Source organism: Erpetoichthys calabaricus (genome assembly GCF_900747795.2).
Source record: "Erpetoichthys calabaricus chromosome 1 unlocalized genomic scaffold, fErpCal1.3 SUPER_1_unloc_22, whole genome shotgun sequence".
NCBI classification, from domain to species: Eukaryota; Metazoa; Chordata; class Cladistia; order Polypteriformes; family Polypteridae; genus Erpetoichthys; species Erpetoichthys calabaricus.
In genome coordinates, this window is record NW_026261588.1 from 4,135,435 (window position 1) to 4,153,498 (window position 18,064).

The 18,064-nt window shown below is 41.2% G+C and overlaps 2 protein-coding genes across 52 annotated transcripts in view; one reads left to right on the top strand and one right to left on the bottom strand.

Annotated features, from left to right (window-relative positions):
* LOC114645182 (NACHT, LRR and PYD domains-containing protein 3-like) overlaps positions 1-18,064 on the top strand; it is a 913,740-nt gene that overhangs the window by 440,670 nt on the left and 455,006 nt on the right. The window lies entirely within an intron of this gene.
* LOC114669315 (ribonuclease inhibitor) overlaps positions 1-18,064 on the bottom strand; it is a 137,364-nt gene that overhangs the window by 116,421 nt on the left and 2,879 nt on the right. For both annotated transcript variants that reach the window (XM_051921744.1, XM_051921743.1), the window contains exons 2-3: positions 11,739-11,942; positions 65-238 (exon numbers count right to left, since the gene is read on the bottom strand). In XM_051921744.1, the coding sequence (XP_051777704.1) occupies positions 65-238; positions 11,739-11,942 (378 nt within the window). The remainder of the gene's footprint in view (positions 1-64; positions 239-11,738; positions 11,943-18,064) is intronic.

Here is an 18,064-nt window from a genome sequence, read left to right on the forward strand (position 1 = left end):
CACACACACGCACACACACACACACACACACACACACACACACTCACACTTGTTGTTCACTTACTTCAGTTTCTCTAATTTGCAGTTTTCACTCCTCAGCCCCTCACATAGCTGATTCACTCCTGAATCCTCCAGGTTGTTTTCCCTCAGGTCCAGTTCAGTCAGTCGTGAGTGTGGAGAAGAAAGTGCTGAGGAGAGAGCTGAGCAACATCTGGAGGTGAGACCACAATGAGACAGGCTGTGGAGAAGAAGAAAGAGAAGTGAGGACATGAGGAGAGACAGACAGACAGAAGGACAAACAACACAAAGGTTCATTGGCCACTTGTTATTCTGACTTTTCACTGAGGTGCGTGTGAACACGAGACCACTGCCATTCTTATAAAGTAAGGCGCTATATACCTGGCAGGGTCTCCTGCCTTAACGCTGGACTGACTGGTGTCAAGTCATTCAGACTGACATGTGGACATCAACACTGGATAAGAACGTCACAGACATGAGACTGACGGCATCCTGCACTCATGGTGACCATTGGGTGTGGATGACAAACTGGAATTCTTGTCTGTCATTTACCACTCAGGACTGGCAGCTCTAGTGGTGACCAACAGCAGGTCTGTTTGTCTCTGTCTGTGTCCCTGAAGTGTTATGGAGTGTCTACTTTTATTTGTTTGTATTATTTTGGTGATACTTTTTCACTTTTTTTGCTGTCGTCCCGATGCGTCTTCTATTTACCTGAGTGATTCAGTACAGTCAGGAGTTTCTACTTTGACGGTACCTGCCAAGTGCAAACACAGTGCTGCTTCCAGAACTTTTTGCTTTGAAGAGACAGGATGAGTCTGATGAATGCGATAAGCGGAGGACACTGAAATGGGGGAGATGTCTTCGGCTCATTTGAGGTAACAGGTAACCCAATACATTCCATTTCGACTGTAATAATGGCGACTGTGCAGTCCTTACGTAATCAACTTGATGAATTACAAACTAAAGCTTGTGTTCAGACAGAATACAGAGAGGCTTGCATTATGGAGACGTGGCTCTCCGAGTCCATCAGTGTCATGGACTTAGAGGCTGCTTTCATTGCCCAGACTGAGATCTTTTGATGCACTCCTGCACTGATTTAGTTGAGCTTTGTGATGTTATCAGCAGCTCTGTTTCTGTTTGTGAAGACCTGCTGATCTCAGTTTAAAGTGTGAAGGTCTATCTGATCAACAAACCCTGGGTTATCAAATCTATAATGTCATTATTATATCAAAAGAAAAAGTGTCTTTAAACGAGGAAATACTAATGAGGCACAAGCTGATCAAAGGGAATTAAAACGGCATTAAAAAAGATAAAGTTGATTATAAGGATAAAACTGAACAGAATTTGTCAACACAAAATTTGAGATCAATGTGGTCAGACATTAAATCCTTAGCTGCACATCATCAGTCAAAATATAAAAACCACATAAGGGTTTGTGGTTTAAAATGCCACTCTGATTGAGCTAATGGAAACAAGTGACTGGAATACCAATTGCTAAAAACAAAACTCCTTAAAACTTCTAAAGAGGAACCTGAGAGAGTAAACTCTGAGTTATGAGATCCATTTCACTTTGACTGCTAGTCTACTAAGGAGGGGGACAGAGGACACCAAGTGCATATTCTGTGCAGAACACATTTAGGGGACTTGGAGACTAGCTAAAGGACAAATCAACATCAGTCATTTACTCTGAAGTCCTTCCAACACCAGGAAAAAGATGACATGAGCAGAATTTAATATTCAGTCATAATGTGTGGATGAAGGTCTGATGTGAACAAGAAGGTTTCACTTTTCTCAGCCACTGGAATGCCTGTCACTGTAAACATTTCATTTACTGACGAGATGGACCACATCTACAAAAGAAATGGACAAACATTCAAGGAGTGAGAATATTCAGGTGAGCAAGTGAGCAGACACTTAAACTAGGAAGACACAAAAAAACAGTCAACCTGACCTAAAGAAAAGTCCACTAAACTTACAAAAAGTAACTTTCCTTGTTTAAAATGTTTATACCTTACTGCAAGAAGCATTAGAAATAAAATTCATGAATGAGAGGTGACAGGATTGACTTGCGACTCTGATATTGTAGGAATTACAGAGTCATGGCTGAATGAGAGTGACGGAGAGGAATATCATATTAGTGTCTACACCTGCTTCAGGAGAGACAGACAAGGAAGGAAAGGAGGAGGTGTGGCGCTATATGTGAACAATAATATTCAGGCCGACATCTTCAAGCTAGGGTTAGGGTTATTAAATTCTGGTTATATTCTGATGTGTTAGATGATAACGTATTATTTAATCAAATAAGACAGATGTGCCACAAAGAGAATGTAGTGGTCATGGGAGATGTGAACTTTCCAAACATTTATTGGGAAGCCCCTGTCAGGAATACAAAAGAGGAAACTGAAATGGTAGAGATAGCAAATGGCTGTTTGTTCATCCAGTTTGTTTCAAGCTCAACATGTGGTGACGCCTTTTGAGGTCTCATCTTATCCAACAATGAAGACAGAGGAACAAGAACAGAGGTTACTAATACTTTAAACAATAGTGATCACACCATGGTCAAATGTGGGATAATCTTTGAAAACACATAAATGCACACCAAAAAGGAGACTGATAACTTGAGGAAAGCAGACTTTATGGGGACGAGAAATAATCTGCAAAACATCAAATGGAAAAGCAAAATCTCAGCAATTCAAAATGACAGTGGGTGTCACTTCAGAGATCTTTTGTTCCAAACTCAAAAAAAGCAATAAACAAAAGAACTTAAAATCATCTAAAATGGAGGATGATTATAAAATTAATACTGAAAAGATTACTGTACCAGAAAATTAAAAAAAATAAATAAATAATTGTGACATAGAGGAATACTGGACAATAAAGCAAAAGATAAAAAAAAAAGAATTTGAAATGTCAAAAGAGAAACTGAAATAAAAATTGTTACAGAAGCCAAAATAAACATCAAGCACTTTTTCCAGTTTGACTCCAGCAAAAAAGATAATAAAGGGAATTTAAGAAACCTTAACACAAATAGAGAAATCATTGAAAATGAGACTGAAATAGCAAATGAACTGAACAAATATTTCACCCAAGTGTTTATAAAGGATGAAACAAGTGAAATGCCTCATGCAAATGTAAAAACAAACTTTGAGTTCATAGATTTTAAAATCAAAGAGTCAGATGTGCTTCAAGCCCTCAGTACACTGAAGATTAATAAAACCCCTGGAACTGATAGGATCTCACCAATTGCATTGAAAGAAATGAAATACGTCGTCTATAAACTCTTATTAGGCAGATCTGAGCAGTCACTTCAGAAAGGAGAAACACCGCAGGACTGGAAAGTTGCAAATGTAACTCCAGTCTTCAAGAAGGGGAGCAAAATGGATCCTAGTAATTAGAGACAATTAGTCTAACTTCTGTGCCATGCAAAATTACGGAAACCATAAAAAGGGAAACATTTAAAAATTACAGAAACAAAAATAATATTCTAAATAACAGTCAGCGTGGGTTTATGAGAGAAAGGTCCTGGCAAAGCAATCTTTTGCATTTCTTTGAAGATGCAACCTGAAAAATAGACAAAAACAAAGCATATGACATAATTTTCATAGACTTTCAAACAGCCTTTGACTCAGTTGTTCCACACCAAAGATTAATTCTGAAATTAGAAGCTGTAGGCATCAGCAGTAACCTAAAAACCTGGATCTGTAGGTGGTTAACCAGCAGAAGACAAAGAGTACAGACACCAGCAGAATAGAGTTAGGTCATCAGTATAGTCCCTCAGGTGTCTGTCCTTGGACCCTCATTAGTTGTTCTTGTTTATTTTAATGATGCTGGTTATGGTATACTTAGTAAACTTGTCAGATTCGTAGATGACACTAAAACTGGAAGAATGGTAAACACTGAGGAGACAGCAAAAAGAATAAAAAAGAAGCTGGGACATCATGCATAAAACCGTGCATGAAATTCATACTAAAACATGGCGTACAGACAAAAGTGGAAATGTGCGTGTGCACAAAAAAATTCAGATACACAAAAATGTGCATAAGCCAACTTCCACGCACTTCTGCTCCACAAATCCTGGTTAGTGTGAAAGTAATGTACATGCATGCACCTCTCGCCCCATCCTGACTCCTCCCAGAATTACACCTCTTTTGAATATGCAAATCAATACAACTAGCCCCTTTAGTACAGCAAATTTGAAGTGGAAGTAAGGAAACACATACTATTTGTTGGCTTAAGCAGTGGTATAAACAATAAAAGGAAGTTGATCGAGTGATCCACAAACTTGAAAAGTCATGTTCAGAAAGTCACACAGTGCCCGAAATAAAAAAGAAGTGGTCAGATATCAGAGTCACCATGAAAAGGCGAGTCGTAGCCCACTGTCTGAATGTCATAAAGAAACATATTAGGGTACAGAGAAAATATAATAAAATAGGGACGCAGTGAAGAATAAAAGATGGAAATGTCAACTTTAATCTCAAAATTTCTACTTTAATCTCGTAATTTATTTTGTCATTAAAGTAGAACGTTATAAACTTCATCATAAATCAGTGTTTAATTTACAAGAGTTTCTCAAATCCCAATTTAACTAAAGTAGCAGATTAAATGCATTGTATTCAATGTGTTCTATATGTGTGAATGCCTACGTCCTTCTTAAATGGGCTTTCTCTTACACCAACAGGAGCATGCAGGCACTGATCTCACACAGAATACATTACATTCATGATGTTACAGCTCTCTGAACATTTTAGAATACTATGGTATAATTTTCATAATGGAATGCATTAAAGCATGTTTTAAACATGGGGGCACAGAGGAGCAGTGTTAGTGATAAGCTGGTGCCCCATCCAGGGATTGCTCCTACCTCACACAAGATGCTTGCTGGGACATGCGTGACCCTTGACGAAATAATTTATTGGAACAGTACCATCTCATCAAATGTACCAACCCCTAATTTTTTTCCTTCCATTTTCTTTCTCTACAATATAATCTCTGTGATAAATGTCAAAACCAGTTGTAAGCTTAGAACGCTGATTCTCCAAAGCTTTTAAGGAACATTGAAAAATCTTTCTGATACATGTTTAATTATTCAATCAATCTATCCACCAGAGGTGTGCCAGTCCAAGCAAGCATTCAGCGCCAGGCAGGAACAATCCCTGGATGGGGCGCCAGCTCATTGCCACAGCTATGCCACCGTGCCCCACATGTTTAACTATTAGCAGTATACATTATTTACATGAAGTTAACAACTTATCTGTAAAATGTAATATGCATACATTAATGGATTTCATCATAAAAATTATATCTATATATATATATATACAGTACATCCTAGTATTTTAACAGCACAGAGCTACAAGAGGATAGTTTTAAAATTGACTTAGAAGTCCTTTCTGCCCTTTCAATGCTCTGAGTGGTGCTTTGATAGATAGATAGATAGATAGATAGATAGATAGATAGATAGATAGATAGATAGATAGATAGATAGATAGATAGATAGATAGATAGATAGATAGATAGATAGATAGATAGATAGATAGATAGATAGATAGATAGATAGATAGATAGATAGATAGATACTTTATTAATCCCAATGGGAAATTCACATTCTTCAGCAGCAGCATACTGATACAATAAATAATATTAAATTAAAGAATGATAATAATGCAGGTGAAAAACAGACAATAACTTTGTATAATGTTAAATGTTAACGTTTACCCCCCCGGATGGAATTAAAGAGTCGCATAGTTTGGGGGAGGAACGATCTCCTCAATCTGTCAGTGGAGCAGGACAGTGACAGCAGTCTGTCGCTGAAGCTGCTCTTCTGTCTGGAGATGATACTATTAAGTGGATGCAGTGGATTCTCCATAATTGACAGGAGCCTGCTGAGCGCCCTTCGCTCTAACACAGATGTTAAACTGTCCAGCTCCATGCCAACAATAGAGCCTGCCTTCCTCACCAGTTTGTCCAGGCGTGAGGCGTCTTTCCTCTTAATGTTGCCTCCCCAGCACACCACTGCGTAGAAGAGGGCGCTCACCACAACTGTCTGATAGAACATCTGCAGCATCTTATTGAAGATGTTGAAGGACGCCAGCCTTCTAAGGTAGTATAACCGGCTCTGTCCTTTCTTGCACAGCGCATCAGTATTGGCAGTCTAGTCTAATTTATCATCCAGCTGCACTCCCAGATATTTATAGGTCTGCACCATCTGCACACAGTCACCTTTGATGATCACTGGGTCTATGAGGGGTCTGGGCCTCCTAAAATCCACCACCAGCTCTTTGGTTTTGCTGGTGTTCAGGTGTAGGTGGTTTGAGTCGCACCATTTAACAAAGTCATTGATTAGGTCCCTATACTCCTCCTCCAGCCCATTCCTGATGCAGCCCACGATAGCAGTGTCATCAGCGAACTTTTGCACGTGGCAGGACTCCGAGTTGTATTGGAAGTCTGATGTATATAGGCTGAACAGGACCGGAGAAAGTACAGTCCCCTGTGGCGCTCCTGTGTTGCTGACCACAATGTCAGACGTGCAGTTCCCAAGACGCACATACTGAGGTCTGTCTTTAAGATAGTCCACGATCCATGCCACCAGGTATGAATCTAATCCCATCTCTGTCAGCTTGTCCCTAAGGAGCAGAGGTTGGATGGTGTTGAAGGCACTAGAGAAGTCTAGAAACATAATTCTTACAGCACCACTGCCTCTGTCCAAGTGAGAGAGGGATCGGTGTAGCATATAGATGATGGCATCCTCTGCTCCCACCTTCTCCTGATATGCAAACTGCAGAGGGTTAAGGGCGTGTTGAACCTGTGGCCTAAGGTGGTGAAGCAGCAGCCTCTCCATGGTCTTCATCACATGTGATGTCAGAGCAACAGGCCGAAAGTCATTCAGCTCACTAGGACGTGATACCTTTTGGACTGGGGTGATACAGGATGTTTTCCAAAGCCTCGGGACTCTCCCCTGTTCCAGGCTCAGGTTGAAGATGCGCTGTAGAGGACCCCCCAGCTCCTATGCACAGACCTTCAGCAGTCGTGGCGATACTCCATCTGGACCCGCTGCTTTGCTGGCACGAAGTCTCCTCAGCTCTCTGCTCACTTGCGCTGTTGTAATTATGGGTGGGGATGTCTTTCCTATGCTGGTATCAGAAGAAGGATGTATGGAGGGTGCAATACTCCGAGGTGAGTGTGAGAGTGGGTTAGGGTGGTCAAACCTGTTAAAGAAGTTGTTCATTTGGTTTGCTCTCTTCACGTCTCTCTCGATGGTGGTACCCCGCTTCGAGCTGCAGCCAGTGATGATCTTCATCCCATCCCACACTTCCTTCATGCTGTTATTCTGCAACTTCTGCTCCAGCTTTCTCCTGTACTGCTCCTTCGCCGCCCTGAGGTGGACTCGGAGTTCCTTCTGCACGCGCTTGAGCTCATGCTGATCACCGTCTTTAAAAGCCCTTTTCTTCTGGTTCAAAAGGCCCTTGATGTCACTTGTAATCCATGGCTTGTTGTTAGTATAGCAGCGTACAGTTCTTACTGGAACTACAATGTCCATACAGAAGTTGATGTAGTCAGTAGTGCAGTCAACAACCTCCTCAATGTTCTCACTATGAGATCCCTGCAGGATATCCCAGTCTGTAGTTCCAAAGCATTCTCTCAGAGTATTCTCAGCCTCCGGGGTCCACTTCCTGAATGATCGTGTGGTTGTAGGTAGAACTCTAACTTTTGGTTTATAGTGAGGCTGAAGCAGAACCAGTACAACAGTAAAGCAGCTGTGGTATTTGGAATAGTTTGGCCATTCCATGGACCATTATATTGTTATAGGTTGGTTACAATCAGGTGCCTTAAATTAATAAATGATATGTGGTTAATTTCAGTATACTTGATAAAACCAACAACATGGATGTGAATCTAAAAAATGAAGGGGAAACCACACAGGAACAGTAGCAGTTCTTTGATGCTGGGTGCCGCCAGTTTACAAACTGAGCAGAAACGTTCACAAGGGGTAGTGTGGTCATGAGAATGTGTGAGGCTTTAGGCCAAGTTAGTTTTTATACATCGTGATGTGAGCGTGGAAATGGGTGTACGCAACATTTTTGTGCGTACGCACTACTTGAACATGAGGCCCCAGGACAAGCCTCAGAACTGGTTAAACACCTAGAAAATGGAGTTTAATAAAGAAAAGAGCAAAGTGCTACATGTGGGTAAATGGATCATCAATTATAAATACAAGGTGGGAGACATTCAGTTACAGGATGAGACCTCTGACAAGCATTTAGGGGTTTATGTTAACACATCATTTCCATTGACTAAGCAATGTAGTAAAGCAATGAAAAGGCAAATACAATGCTGGGTTATAGCATAAAAACTGTTGAATTGAAGTCAAGTGATGTTATACCTAGACCATATAATGCACTAGTGAGATCACGTCCGGAGTTCTGTGTGCAGTACCAGAAAGACAAAACAGCACTTGAAGCTGTGCAGAGGAGAGCAACCAGGTACATCATGGGATGTAAGGACATGTCCTACTGTGACAGACTCAGAGAATTAAACCTCTTTAGTCTGAGCAGAGGAGACTGCATGGGGACCACATCCAGGTATATAAAATCCTCAAAGGCATTGCTAAAAGAGATCCAGCAACATTATTCAGTGGAAATGAAAGGGAAGTGCATTTAAGACTGAAGCTAGGAAGTAGTTCTTTACATAAACAATTGTGGGACTCTGAAACAAATTACTGAGACATGGAGATAACGCAGAAACCTACAGAACTTTTAAGAAGAATCTGCATGAGATGTTGGGACAGCTTAGCTATTAGCTAAAGAAACAGTCTTGATGGACTGAATGGTCTCCTCTCATTTGTCAAATGTCTTATGTTCTCATGTCACTTTGTTTCATCTCTTGTATATCCCCTTGTAGAGCACCAAGACTTACGTGAGGCTCTTGTTTGAAGACGTCTCTTTAGCTTTTAACGCTTCAGCTTCACCTTCTGAGACAGAGACTTATTAAAAAATTTAATTTTGACTTCAGTTTGGTAGGATAACTGATTGAGTTTTTAAGAGACATGACTTGAAGAGTGAAAGTCAATGGCTGTCTGTCTGACATGTTGTCATCATCCACAGGTTTCCTCAGTAATGGTGGTCTCAGTAAATTTGACCACAGGTTAATCTTTAATATGTGCTGATGACTCAGTGATTGTTAGCCTACTGAGTGTGAATGAAACCAGTCCTGGTCCAGTGGGAGATGACTTTGTGAACTGGTGGGATGAGTCTTTTCTACTAATAATCAAACTTAGAAGCAGCACCAGTCACCAACAAGAAACAATCACCAAAGAGCAGGCAGTGGAGATAATTGACAATCATAAATATCTGAGGACAATCAAAGACTAAGAGCTGACTTTGAAGGGAAGCACAGAAGCCATCGGCACAAAGGGACAGCAGCAGCTCAACTGTTTAAGGAAACTGAGTCTTTGTAATGCGAGTCCTTCCATGGTGACACTTTTTTTATAAATCTTGCATTGAGTCTGTTTGTATTTATAAACTGCTAGCCTGGTTTGGAAATCTTAATGTCAAAAACAAAAAGAGAATAAACCAAATTGTAAAATGGAGCAGCAAAATAACAGCGACTGAACAGTCCAATCTCACAGACCTGTTTAACAAACAAGTGTTAGAGAAAGCAGAGGGTCTTCTGTCAGACACGACTTGTCCACTACATTCACAATTCCAGGTTTCACCATCAGGTCACAGGTTCAAGTTTCAGAGGATAAAAAGCAGCCAGTTCAAATTCTATTTCATTTCAATCACTATTAATCTTCTAAATAAATTCAGTTTTCATGAACATCCATAGCCAAGAGTCGCATTTGCATCAATCATCAGTTAAGAATAAATGTTGGTTTAATTTTGATGTCTAATATGATCTACCAGAAGAATTGCGCTCACTGCTATATTTTATTTATTTGTACTAAGTTTATGTTTGATGGCTGTGTACTTTGTGATGTTTCCTTAACATTATGTTGTGGTCTCCTCTGTAAAACCTAAATTACCCTCTGTGATATTTGCCTGGACACCACCAGTCGGAAACCACATCTTTATAAAAAGACACACGTTTATTTAACACCACCAAATACAGGAATCACAGTCTCGAACACCACACAATGCACTCAGCAAATAAAGCACCACAATTAGGCTTCTCTATCACAGTCCTTGGCCCCCTGTCTCATCCTGGGAGCTTCATCCAGCTCCCACTCCTGACTCAAGCTTCCCGATTGTCTAAAGGTGGCGCCTTTTATTCCAGCCCGGATGTGCTCCAGATGGCTGATAATGACCTTCCGGCAGCACTTCCTGGTGTGGTGGAAGTGCTGCCCTTTGCACCGGAAGCACTCTGGGCATCCCTGGCAGGTTCATCCGCCATCTTGCCTGGTGTGGCGGAAGTGACCGTTCTCCGGGTCCCACGAGGCTTGTGGCGCCCCCTGGCGGTGGCCACGGGTCCCAACAGGCCAGAACCTCTTTGTTCCTCTCCCGTGGTCCTCTCCTAGTCCAGGATGGTTGCCCCCTCGTGATCCGGATGCCATTCCTGTCCCTTTCCGGTCCGTCCAGGCATCCCGGCCAGGTAAGAACCCCAGCAATCTGCCACACCTCTTAGAACAAAACTAAATTGAACTGAAGACCCTTTGTCTGATTTGTAGGACACCATACAACATGAGGGTCACTGCTGGACACTGGAGAGCTTAATGCTCGACTGTTTATACTGATGGACTCTCCTGATGTCAGACTAACCAGACAATGAGGATGCTCTGGACAGTGAGGACAAGACTGACAGGTGACATTTCTGTCCTCGGCCATTCAGACCTGACATACTGACTAATGCCATTGACCAGCTGACCTCCATCCACAATGCTATTGAGTTCAGTTAATTTAGTCCTTCTACTGATTTGAAATAAAACAGGAGAACAAAATTCAACATAAAACATCAGGTAGAGTTAAAGTTCAACCTTCAATCTAATCTTAATAACAATCCCAGTAAATAATACTAAGCATGACGTAACATGCACAAGAACCTCAGACGTTGTGCCACTTCATTCACTCCTTTGATTACAGACATATGACAGCTGAGTAGCCTTATTACCGGGGTGTAGAAACTGCTCTTAAATCTCACAGTTCAGGTGTTCGTAGTTCTGTAGCACCTGTCTGATGGAAGGAGGGAGACAAATGTCCATGATGTGTGACTGGGGTCCTTTATGATTTGTTTTACTTTTCCTAAAGAGTGCTTGGCAGTGAAGGTTTTTTGTCTAAGATGACAGGTCAAACACATTCATCTCCCAGCCATCAACCAGTGTGTTGTAGTGGCTAAGGTTTTGAACTTCAAACTCTGACGCTGTGAATTTAAATTCTACCACTGACACTGTGTGACCACAAGCGAGTCACTTCGCCTGCCTGTAACTCCAATTGGAAAAACAAAGAAACTGAACCAATTGAACCTCAAAAGCTGTATGTCACCTTGCATAAAGGAATCAGTCAAACAGTAAGTAATAATAAAAATAAAAATCAGCCTAATCTGCAGGTCTTCAAGTCCCTGTTCAGCTCTGCCCTCTAGTGGTGATGCCCTGTCACTGCCTCCTTGTATTTATTTCCAGCTCTCAGTTATTTTCCCTTCTCCTACTCCTCTTTGCTAAAGTCCTCACACACACACAGACACACACACACACACCCACACACTCACACACACACTTGTTGTTCACTCACCTCAGTTTCTCTAATTTACAGTTTTCACTCCTCAGCCCCTCACATAGCTGATTCACTCCTGGATCTCCAATGTTGTTATTGTTGCCTCCTACCATTAAGCTGCTCTTGTTGTTCAGATTCAGTTCAGTCAGTTGTGAGTTTGGAGATGAAAGGACTGAGGAGAGAGCTGAGCAACATCTGTAGGTGACACCACAATCTGACAGGCTGTGGAGATAAAGACAGAAGTGTCAGGAACACACGTTGGGTCTCTCAGGTCACACATACAGGATGGGAGAGGAGAGGCCCATCACAATGACGACAGAGAGAACAAGAAACTGAAAACAGCGAGTAGGAAGATCAGCAACATGATGGATTGATGACATCAAAGAACATCTGGGAGTAGGAGAATGGGCAGCAGTAAAGAGGGCTAAGGAAAGAAAAGAATTCTGGGAAAACTGAAAATCACCATAGACCTCCACAGTCCTTTGATGTACTACAGAGGGTCTCTGGATGTGGAGGACAAGGAGGAACCGAAAGACTGACAGAGAAGCCACACAACACCAGAGTAACCCAAACAAATGTCCTGCCAGTTGTCACAAAGATTGAGACCTCACTGATTGTGCTGATCGTGATGTCCACAGCAGACGAAAGAGCATCTTGGGAATGAAGTAAAAAGTCAAAGAGAAGCAAAAAGAGCAGAAAAACAAAATGCATGTGAGCTTCTGGAGTCTCCTCTGTAGTGAGACACATTTAGAGAAGAAATGTAATAAGACAACACTGGGATTGTCTGGAGAAGAAGACAAGAAAAGAAGACAGGGACAGACATCATGTGAAGACAAGACACACGCAGGAATTTCATGGCTATCTGTATTTCTGCTTCTTTCTTATTTTAACTCTTCTTCAGTTTTTCTTATTTTTCCTCCATACAGTTTCATCTAGTGAGCTCACAGAAGTGAGGAGGACATCACCTCATCCCATTTGAGTTTTCTACCCCATTAAATGCAGTTCTCTATTTCAGTCCATTCCTGTTTATCTTGTCCACATGTGGCCCATTGGTCAGACATAACAGTAACAATTTGACTGGATTGTTGACAGGACAACATGAAGAGCAACTGTCACCACGTGATCACGATGAGTGACCATAAAAGCCTGTTTAGTAAAGTCAGAACAGTCAATGTCACACTCTGAACCTGTCACCTCAGTCCACATTCATTGTCATCACTTCTCCAACAATCCGTCACTTTATATTCATCATTGTCATCTCATTAAAATCCACATTCAGACACTTGTCACTTCCTTCTCAGGTCAGTCACATCAGTATTTCATCTAAAATTGTCTGTTTGTCTTTCAGTTCTCTTTATTCCATCATGCCATTTCACAATGAGACCCCCACTGTGTTAATTGTGTCTATAAATACAAAGATAGACACACATACAGCCTGGGGTCTCAATAAGTGACATGACAACTACAAGCAGAACTGGACACTCAAGTGTGTCACTGACCTGCTCGCATTTGAACTGAAACCCAATTTGAACCCAAGACCAATGCTGCCCATAAAGGCTCTGAGTGCCTGGGTATGTCTTGTTCTTCAGGTCATCTTGAATGATAAAAGGTGGTCTCCTAAAGTTACATTGCTCTCCACATGAGTGTCCAGATGGAGTTGTCACAGTTGGTGACAACAGAGTGGCAAACTCAGAATTCTCCAATCATTCACTCCGTCATTCACCAATCAGGACTTGAAGATGCCATCCACAATAGACAATGAGGATGCTCTATCGGGTCTATTGTGACACCTCGATTAGACTAGACTAGACCTACACTTCAGATCAATGACTTAACGGACAGTGAGGACACGACTGACAGGTGACACTTCTGTTCTCAGCCATTCAGACCTCACTTACTGACTGGTGCCATTGACCAGCTGACCTCTGTCAAATTAAGGCCTCAGTAGTGCTGAGCTCAGTTTTCTTACTCTTTCTACAGAAGGTCAGCATTCCAAAGCCCAGCACAGAGATGGTGTGAGGGTCTCTTTGTCTGAGTAGACTGTAAAGTGACCCCCATGACTGCTGACCACTGCTGTCCATTCCCAGCTCTGAACATTTAGCTGAAGAGATTTGATCAAATGAATGGGTGACGTGCTGGCATCGCCATCTCCTGGCTGAGACGGGAAATGCACAGCACTTCATCACATGACTAGACAGGATGTTTGGGGGTCACATGACTGCCATCTTTGTGTCCTCACTGTTTGAATTTCTCACAACAGCTAATCATTTCTTCAGAACTGACTTTTCTGTTTTCTCTGATGTCTTTTTTTTGGTAGATCAGGCAGGTCAGGCCAGTTGACAGAAAATGGGAGGACTAAAGATGGCAGGTACTTTAACAAATAATATCATAAATATTCAGATAAAATGTTGAAACATATTAGATCAATAGAAATGGTTTCAGATTCCGAGTGTACACCAAAGATCATCAGTCACAGAGAATTCACACATTTGATCTCATTTGACAACCACAGGAGACAAATGAAGAACGAGAGTCGCCTGAGTGTGAAGGAGCAGCACAGTCACAATGTGAGGGAACATCATGTCAGTAGTCATTATTATTATTACTCTTGGCTCTGTGATGGAGGATGTTCTTTCCAATATGACAGTTCAAGCGTGTTGTCCAGGACGCCTTATAAGTCCCCCTAGTATCTGACAACACTCCATCAGTCAGACCTGCAGGGTGGTATTCCACGAAGTGCGTTTATGAAATTGAGACTTGACTGATGATGCCTTACTTGGGTGACATGAGCGTGTCTGCCTGTCTGTGTCCGAGCCAGTCTCCACAATGTCATATATCCATTATTTACTATCTCAAGTAATTAAGTCGTGAGATGTTCACTTACTGTTTTATTCTTACTTTTATATTTTATCTTCTTCTTTTTCTCTTTCTTGTGAAGTGTTGCCTTATCTGCTGCTGCTGGATATCCCAGTAGGGGAGGCACAGTGTAAGTCATATCCACATTGACCAGAAGCACACTTCAGGTCCTTATTGTAAAACTAAGCAAATCCTGGAGACCCGGAAGTCTGTACACCATGTGAAGAGGTCATAGTGTCACACTCTACATTAAAACAACTTTCTTCCTTGTTGCTGTGTATTTTTATTTTCTCATATACGAAGTATAGGAAAATAATTGTAGTCGTCTGTAAATTCGATGTCGAGATTTTCATGAATCTCGACGTTTTAGACATCCCTGACTTTCTCGTATACAAAGTATAGGTAAAGTTTTGGAATCCAAGACTTTGATGAACGAGTTTAGAATCGCGTCACCGAGTGACAGAGAGAATGTAAGTACTCAGGGTTTGGGATTGCATCTTGTGAACATGTGAGTTTTCGTTGTCTCTGCTCTGTTACTGCATGCGACCTGAATCGAAGGCAAGCTGCGCATTCATGTCAGTCAGCCCACCAACATGCTTTACTCGAGTGAATCTCCCTTGGCTGGCGTGTCGTTGCTGCTCATTGGTGTCTTTTCCTCTGGTTCACTTCACATTATCGAGACCGACACACAGGGTTGGGTGTTTTTCCAAATTCACACTAAACCAAAGACCTTATCCTACACATGTCTACCAGTCAAAACACTTACAATAAATGTATTGTTTTATCTATGTTAAGGTAAATATGCAAGAGATATTGCTTGATTCTGTCCTATTAGGAGAGTCTACAATGATCATAAGATCACACTTGTTTATAGTTTGCATGCTACTGCATTTGGCTTTAGAAAATATTATTCAACTGTAGCTGGTCAGAATTTTAGGATGTTGATACTACCTCTGTCAAAATAACCACCCAAAGCCCCCAACACTCCAAGAAGATCAGAATCACTTCAAATTTTTAATTTGTTGTCATCTACTGACCTGCAGATTGTGCCATTGAAATGCTCCAAGTCAGACAATTTAAGAAGAGTTGTGGTATTCGGAACAACTCCGGATTAAGATCTCTGGTCGCCATGGGCATCAGCATCTTTTACACAAACACACACACATGGAGACAAATCAAATTATATATATATATATATATATATATATATATATATATATATATATATATATATATATATATATATATATATTTAATTTATATATATATATATATACAGTAATCCCTTGCTATATCGCGCTTCGCCTTTCGCGGCTTCACTCCATCGCGGATTTTATATGTAAGCATATTTAAATATATATCGCAGATTTTTCGCTGCTTCGCAGGTTTCTGTGGACAATGGGTCTTTTAATTTCTGGTACATGCTTCCTCAGTTGGTTTGCCCAGTTGATTTCATACAAGGGACGCTATTGGCAGATGGCTGAGAAGCTAGATTGCTTACTTTTCTCTATCTCTCTCTTGCGCAGACTTTCTCTGATCCTGACGTATGGGGATTGAGCAGGGGGGCTGTTCGCACACCTAGACGATACGGACGCTCGTCTAAAAATGCTGAAAGATTATCTTCACGTTGCTACCTTCTGTGCAGCTGCTTCCTGAAGCGACATGCTGCATGGTGCTTCGCATACTTAAAAGCTCGAAGGGCACGTATTGATTTGTGCTTGAAAAACAAACTCTGTCTCTATCTCTCTCTCTCTCTCTCTCTTTCTCTCTCTTTCTCTCTGCTCCTGACGGAGGGGGTGTGAGCTGCCGCCTTCAACAGCTTTGTGCCGCAGTGCTTCGCATACTTAAAAGCAAACAGCCCTATTGATTTGTTTGCTTTTCTCTCTATCTCTCTGACATTATCTGCTCCTGATGCGCACTCCTTTGAAGAGGAAGATATGTTTGCATTCTTTTAATTGTGAGACGGAACTGTGATCTCTGTCTTGTCATGGAGCACAGTTTAAACTTTTGAAAAAGAGACAAATGTTTGTTTGCAGTGTTTGAATAACATTCCTGTCTCTCTACAACCTCCTGTGTTTCTGCGCAAATCTGTGACCCAAGCATGACAATATAAAAATAACCATATAAACATATGGTCTCTACTTCGCGGATTTTCTTATTTCGCGGGTGGCTCTGGAACGCAACCCCCGCGATGGAGGAGGGATTACTGTATATATATATATATATATATATATATATATATATATATATATATATATGTTACAAAGAGTCGCAGTTCTTCTAAATTGGAAATGAAGGTCCATAGAAGAGAGCTGCTATTGAAATCTGTGCAATCAAATAATTAATTGTTAAGGATTTGTGAACCAGAGTTTTGTTGTTGTTTCCAAAATACATAATATTTAGAAAGTGAGGCAAACCACAGGAAAAACTGTCTTTATTTCATTTCAAATGATTACCTTTGGGTTTTGAAAAATTTTCTTGAAGCTCAATTTAGCCAAAAAAAAAAAAAGAAATACAATACATTTTAGCAATTTGTACAAAAGCAGGGCAACCTGTAAATCGTGAACAGACTGCAGAGCAATAAATAGAAACACACACAAAGGCCAAAATGGCTTCTGTATTAGGGCCATGGAGAAGAAAAAAAAATTGACTTAGTGAAGAAAAGGAAAGTTTATGGCGAGGAAAAAGTTAATACACTGACTTTATTCTTGACACTTCCACTTTAAACCCTTTTTTTTTATCTCTCTAATTTAATTTTGCCATGTCGTAAACTTCATCTTAAAATCAATGTTTAATTTACTAGGTTTTCTCAAACTCAGTCATAACTAATGTAGCACATTTAATGGTTTGTATTAAGTGTCCCCCCACCCAGTTGTTAATCTCTATGTGCTTCCCTTTTCTCTGAGAGGAGATGCAGTCAGCAATCAACCCACAAACTTCATGATATACCTGCTCTCTGAACACTTAGAATACTAAGATGTATGCTTGATATTATTTTCGTGGTAACATGCATTAAAGCATGTAGGCCTATTAATCATCTAATGTACTAATCGAAGGTACCTTAGGAATTTGAAGGCTCGGCTGCTGGAAACACCATCCTCGTCATCTGAAATCGATGTTACACACCGGGTTTCAGTAACATGAACTCCACATTGTGCCACTCACCTCCAAGGACAAGTAAGCTTCACCTCTGCGCTTCGTCGAAGCGACGACGACACCAATGAAGACCTCGGCGTGTTTCAGCAATGCAGGCGGGGGTTCAAGGCTAGAACACCTCCATCGGCACAGGCGAGCATCTCGACCCAGAACCGGTTCGACCCTCTCCGCGTCCCCAGTTTGCCTTCAACCCCGGGTGATGTAATCGTAATGGATGATTCTATTGTTAGAAACCTCAATATCGCATGCCCTAATCGGAAATCTTTTGTTTCTTGTTTTCCCGGTGCTCGTGTCCGAGATGTGATGAGATGTGAGCCGACAGTCTACGAGAA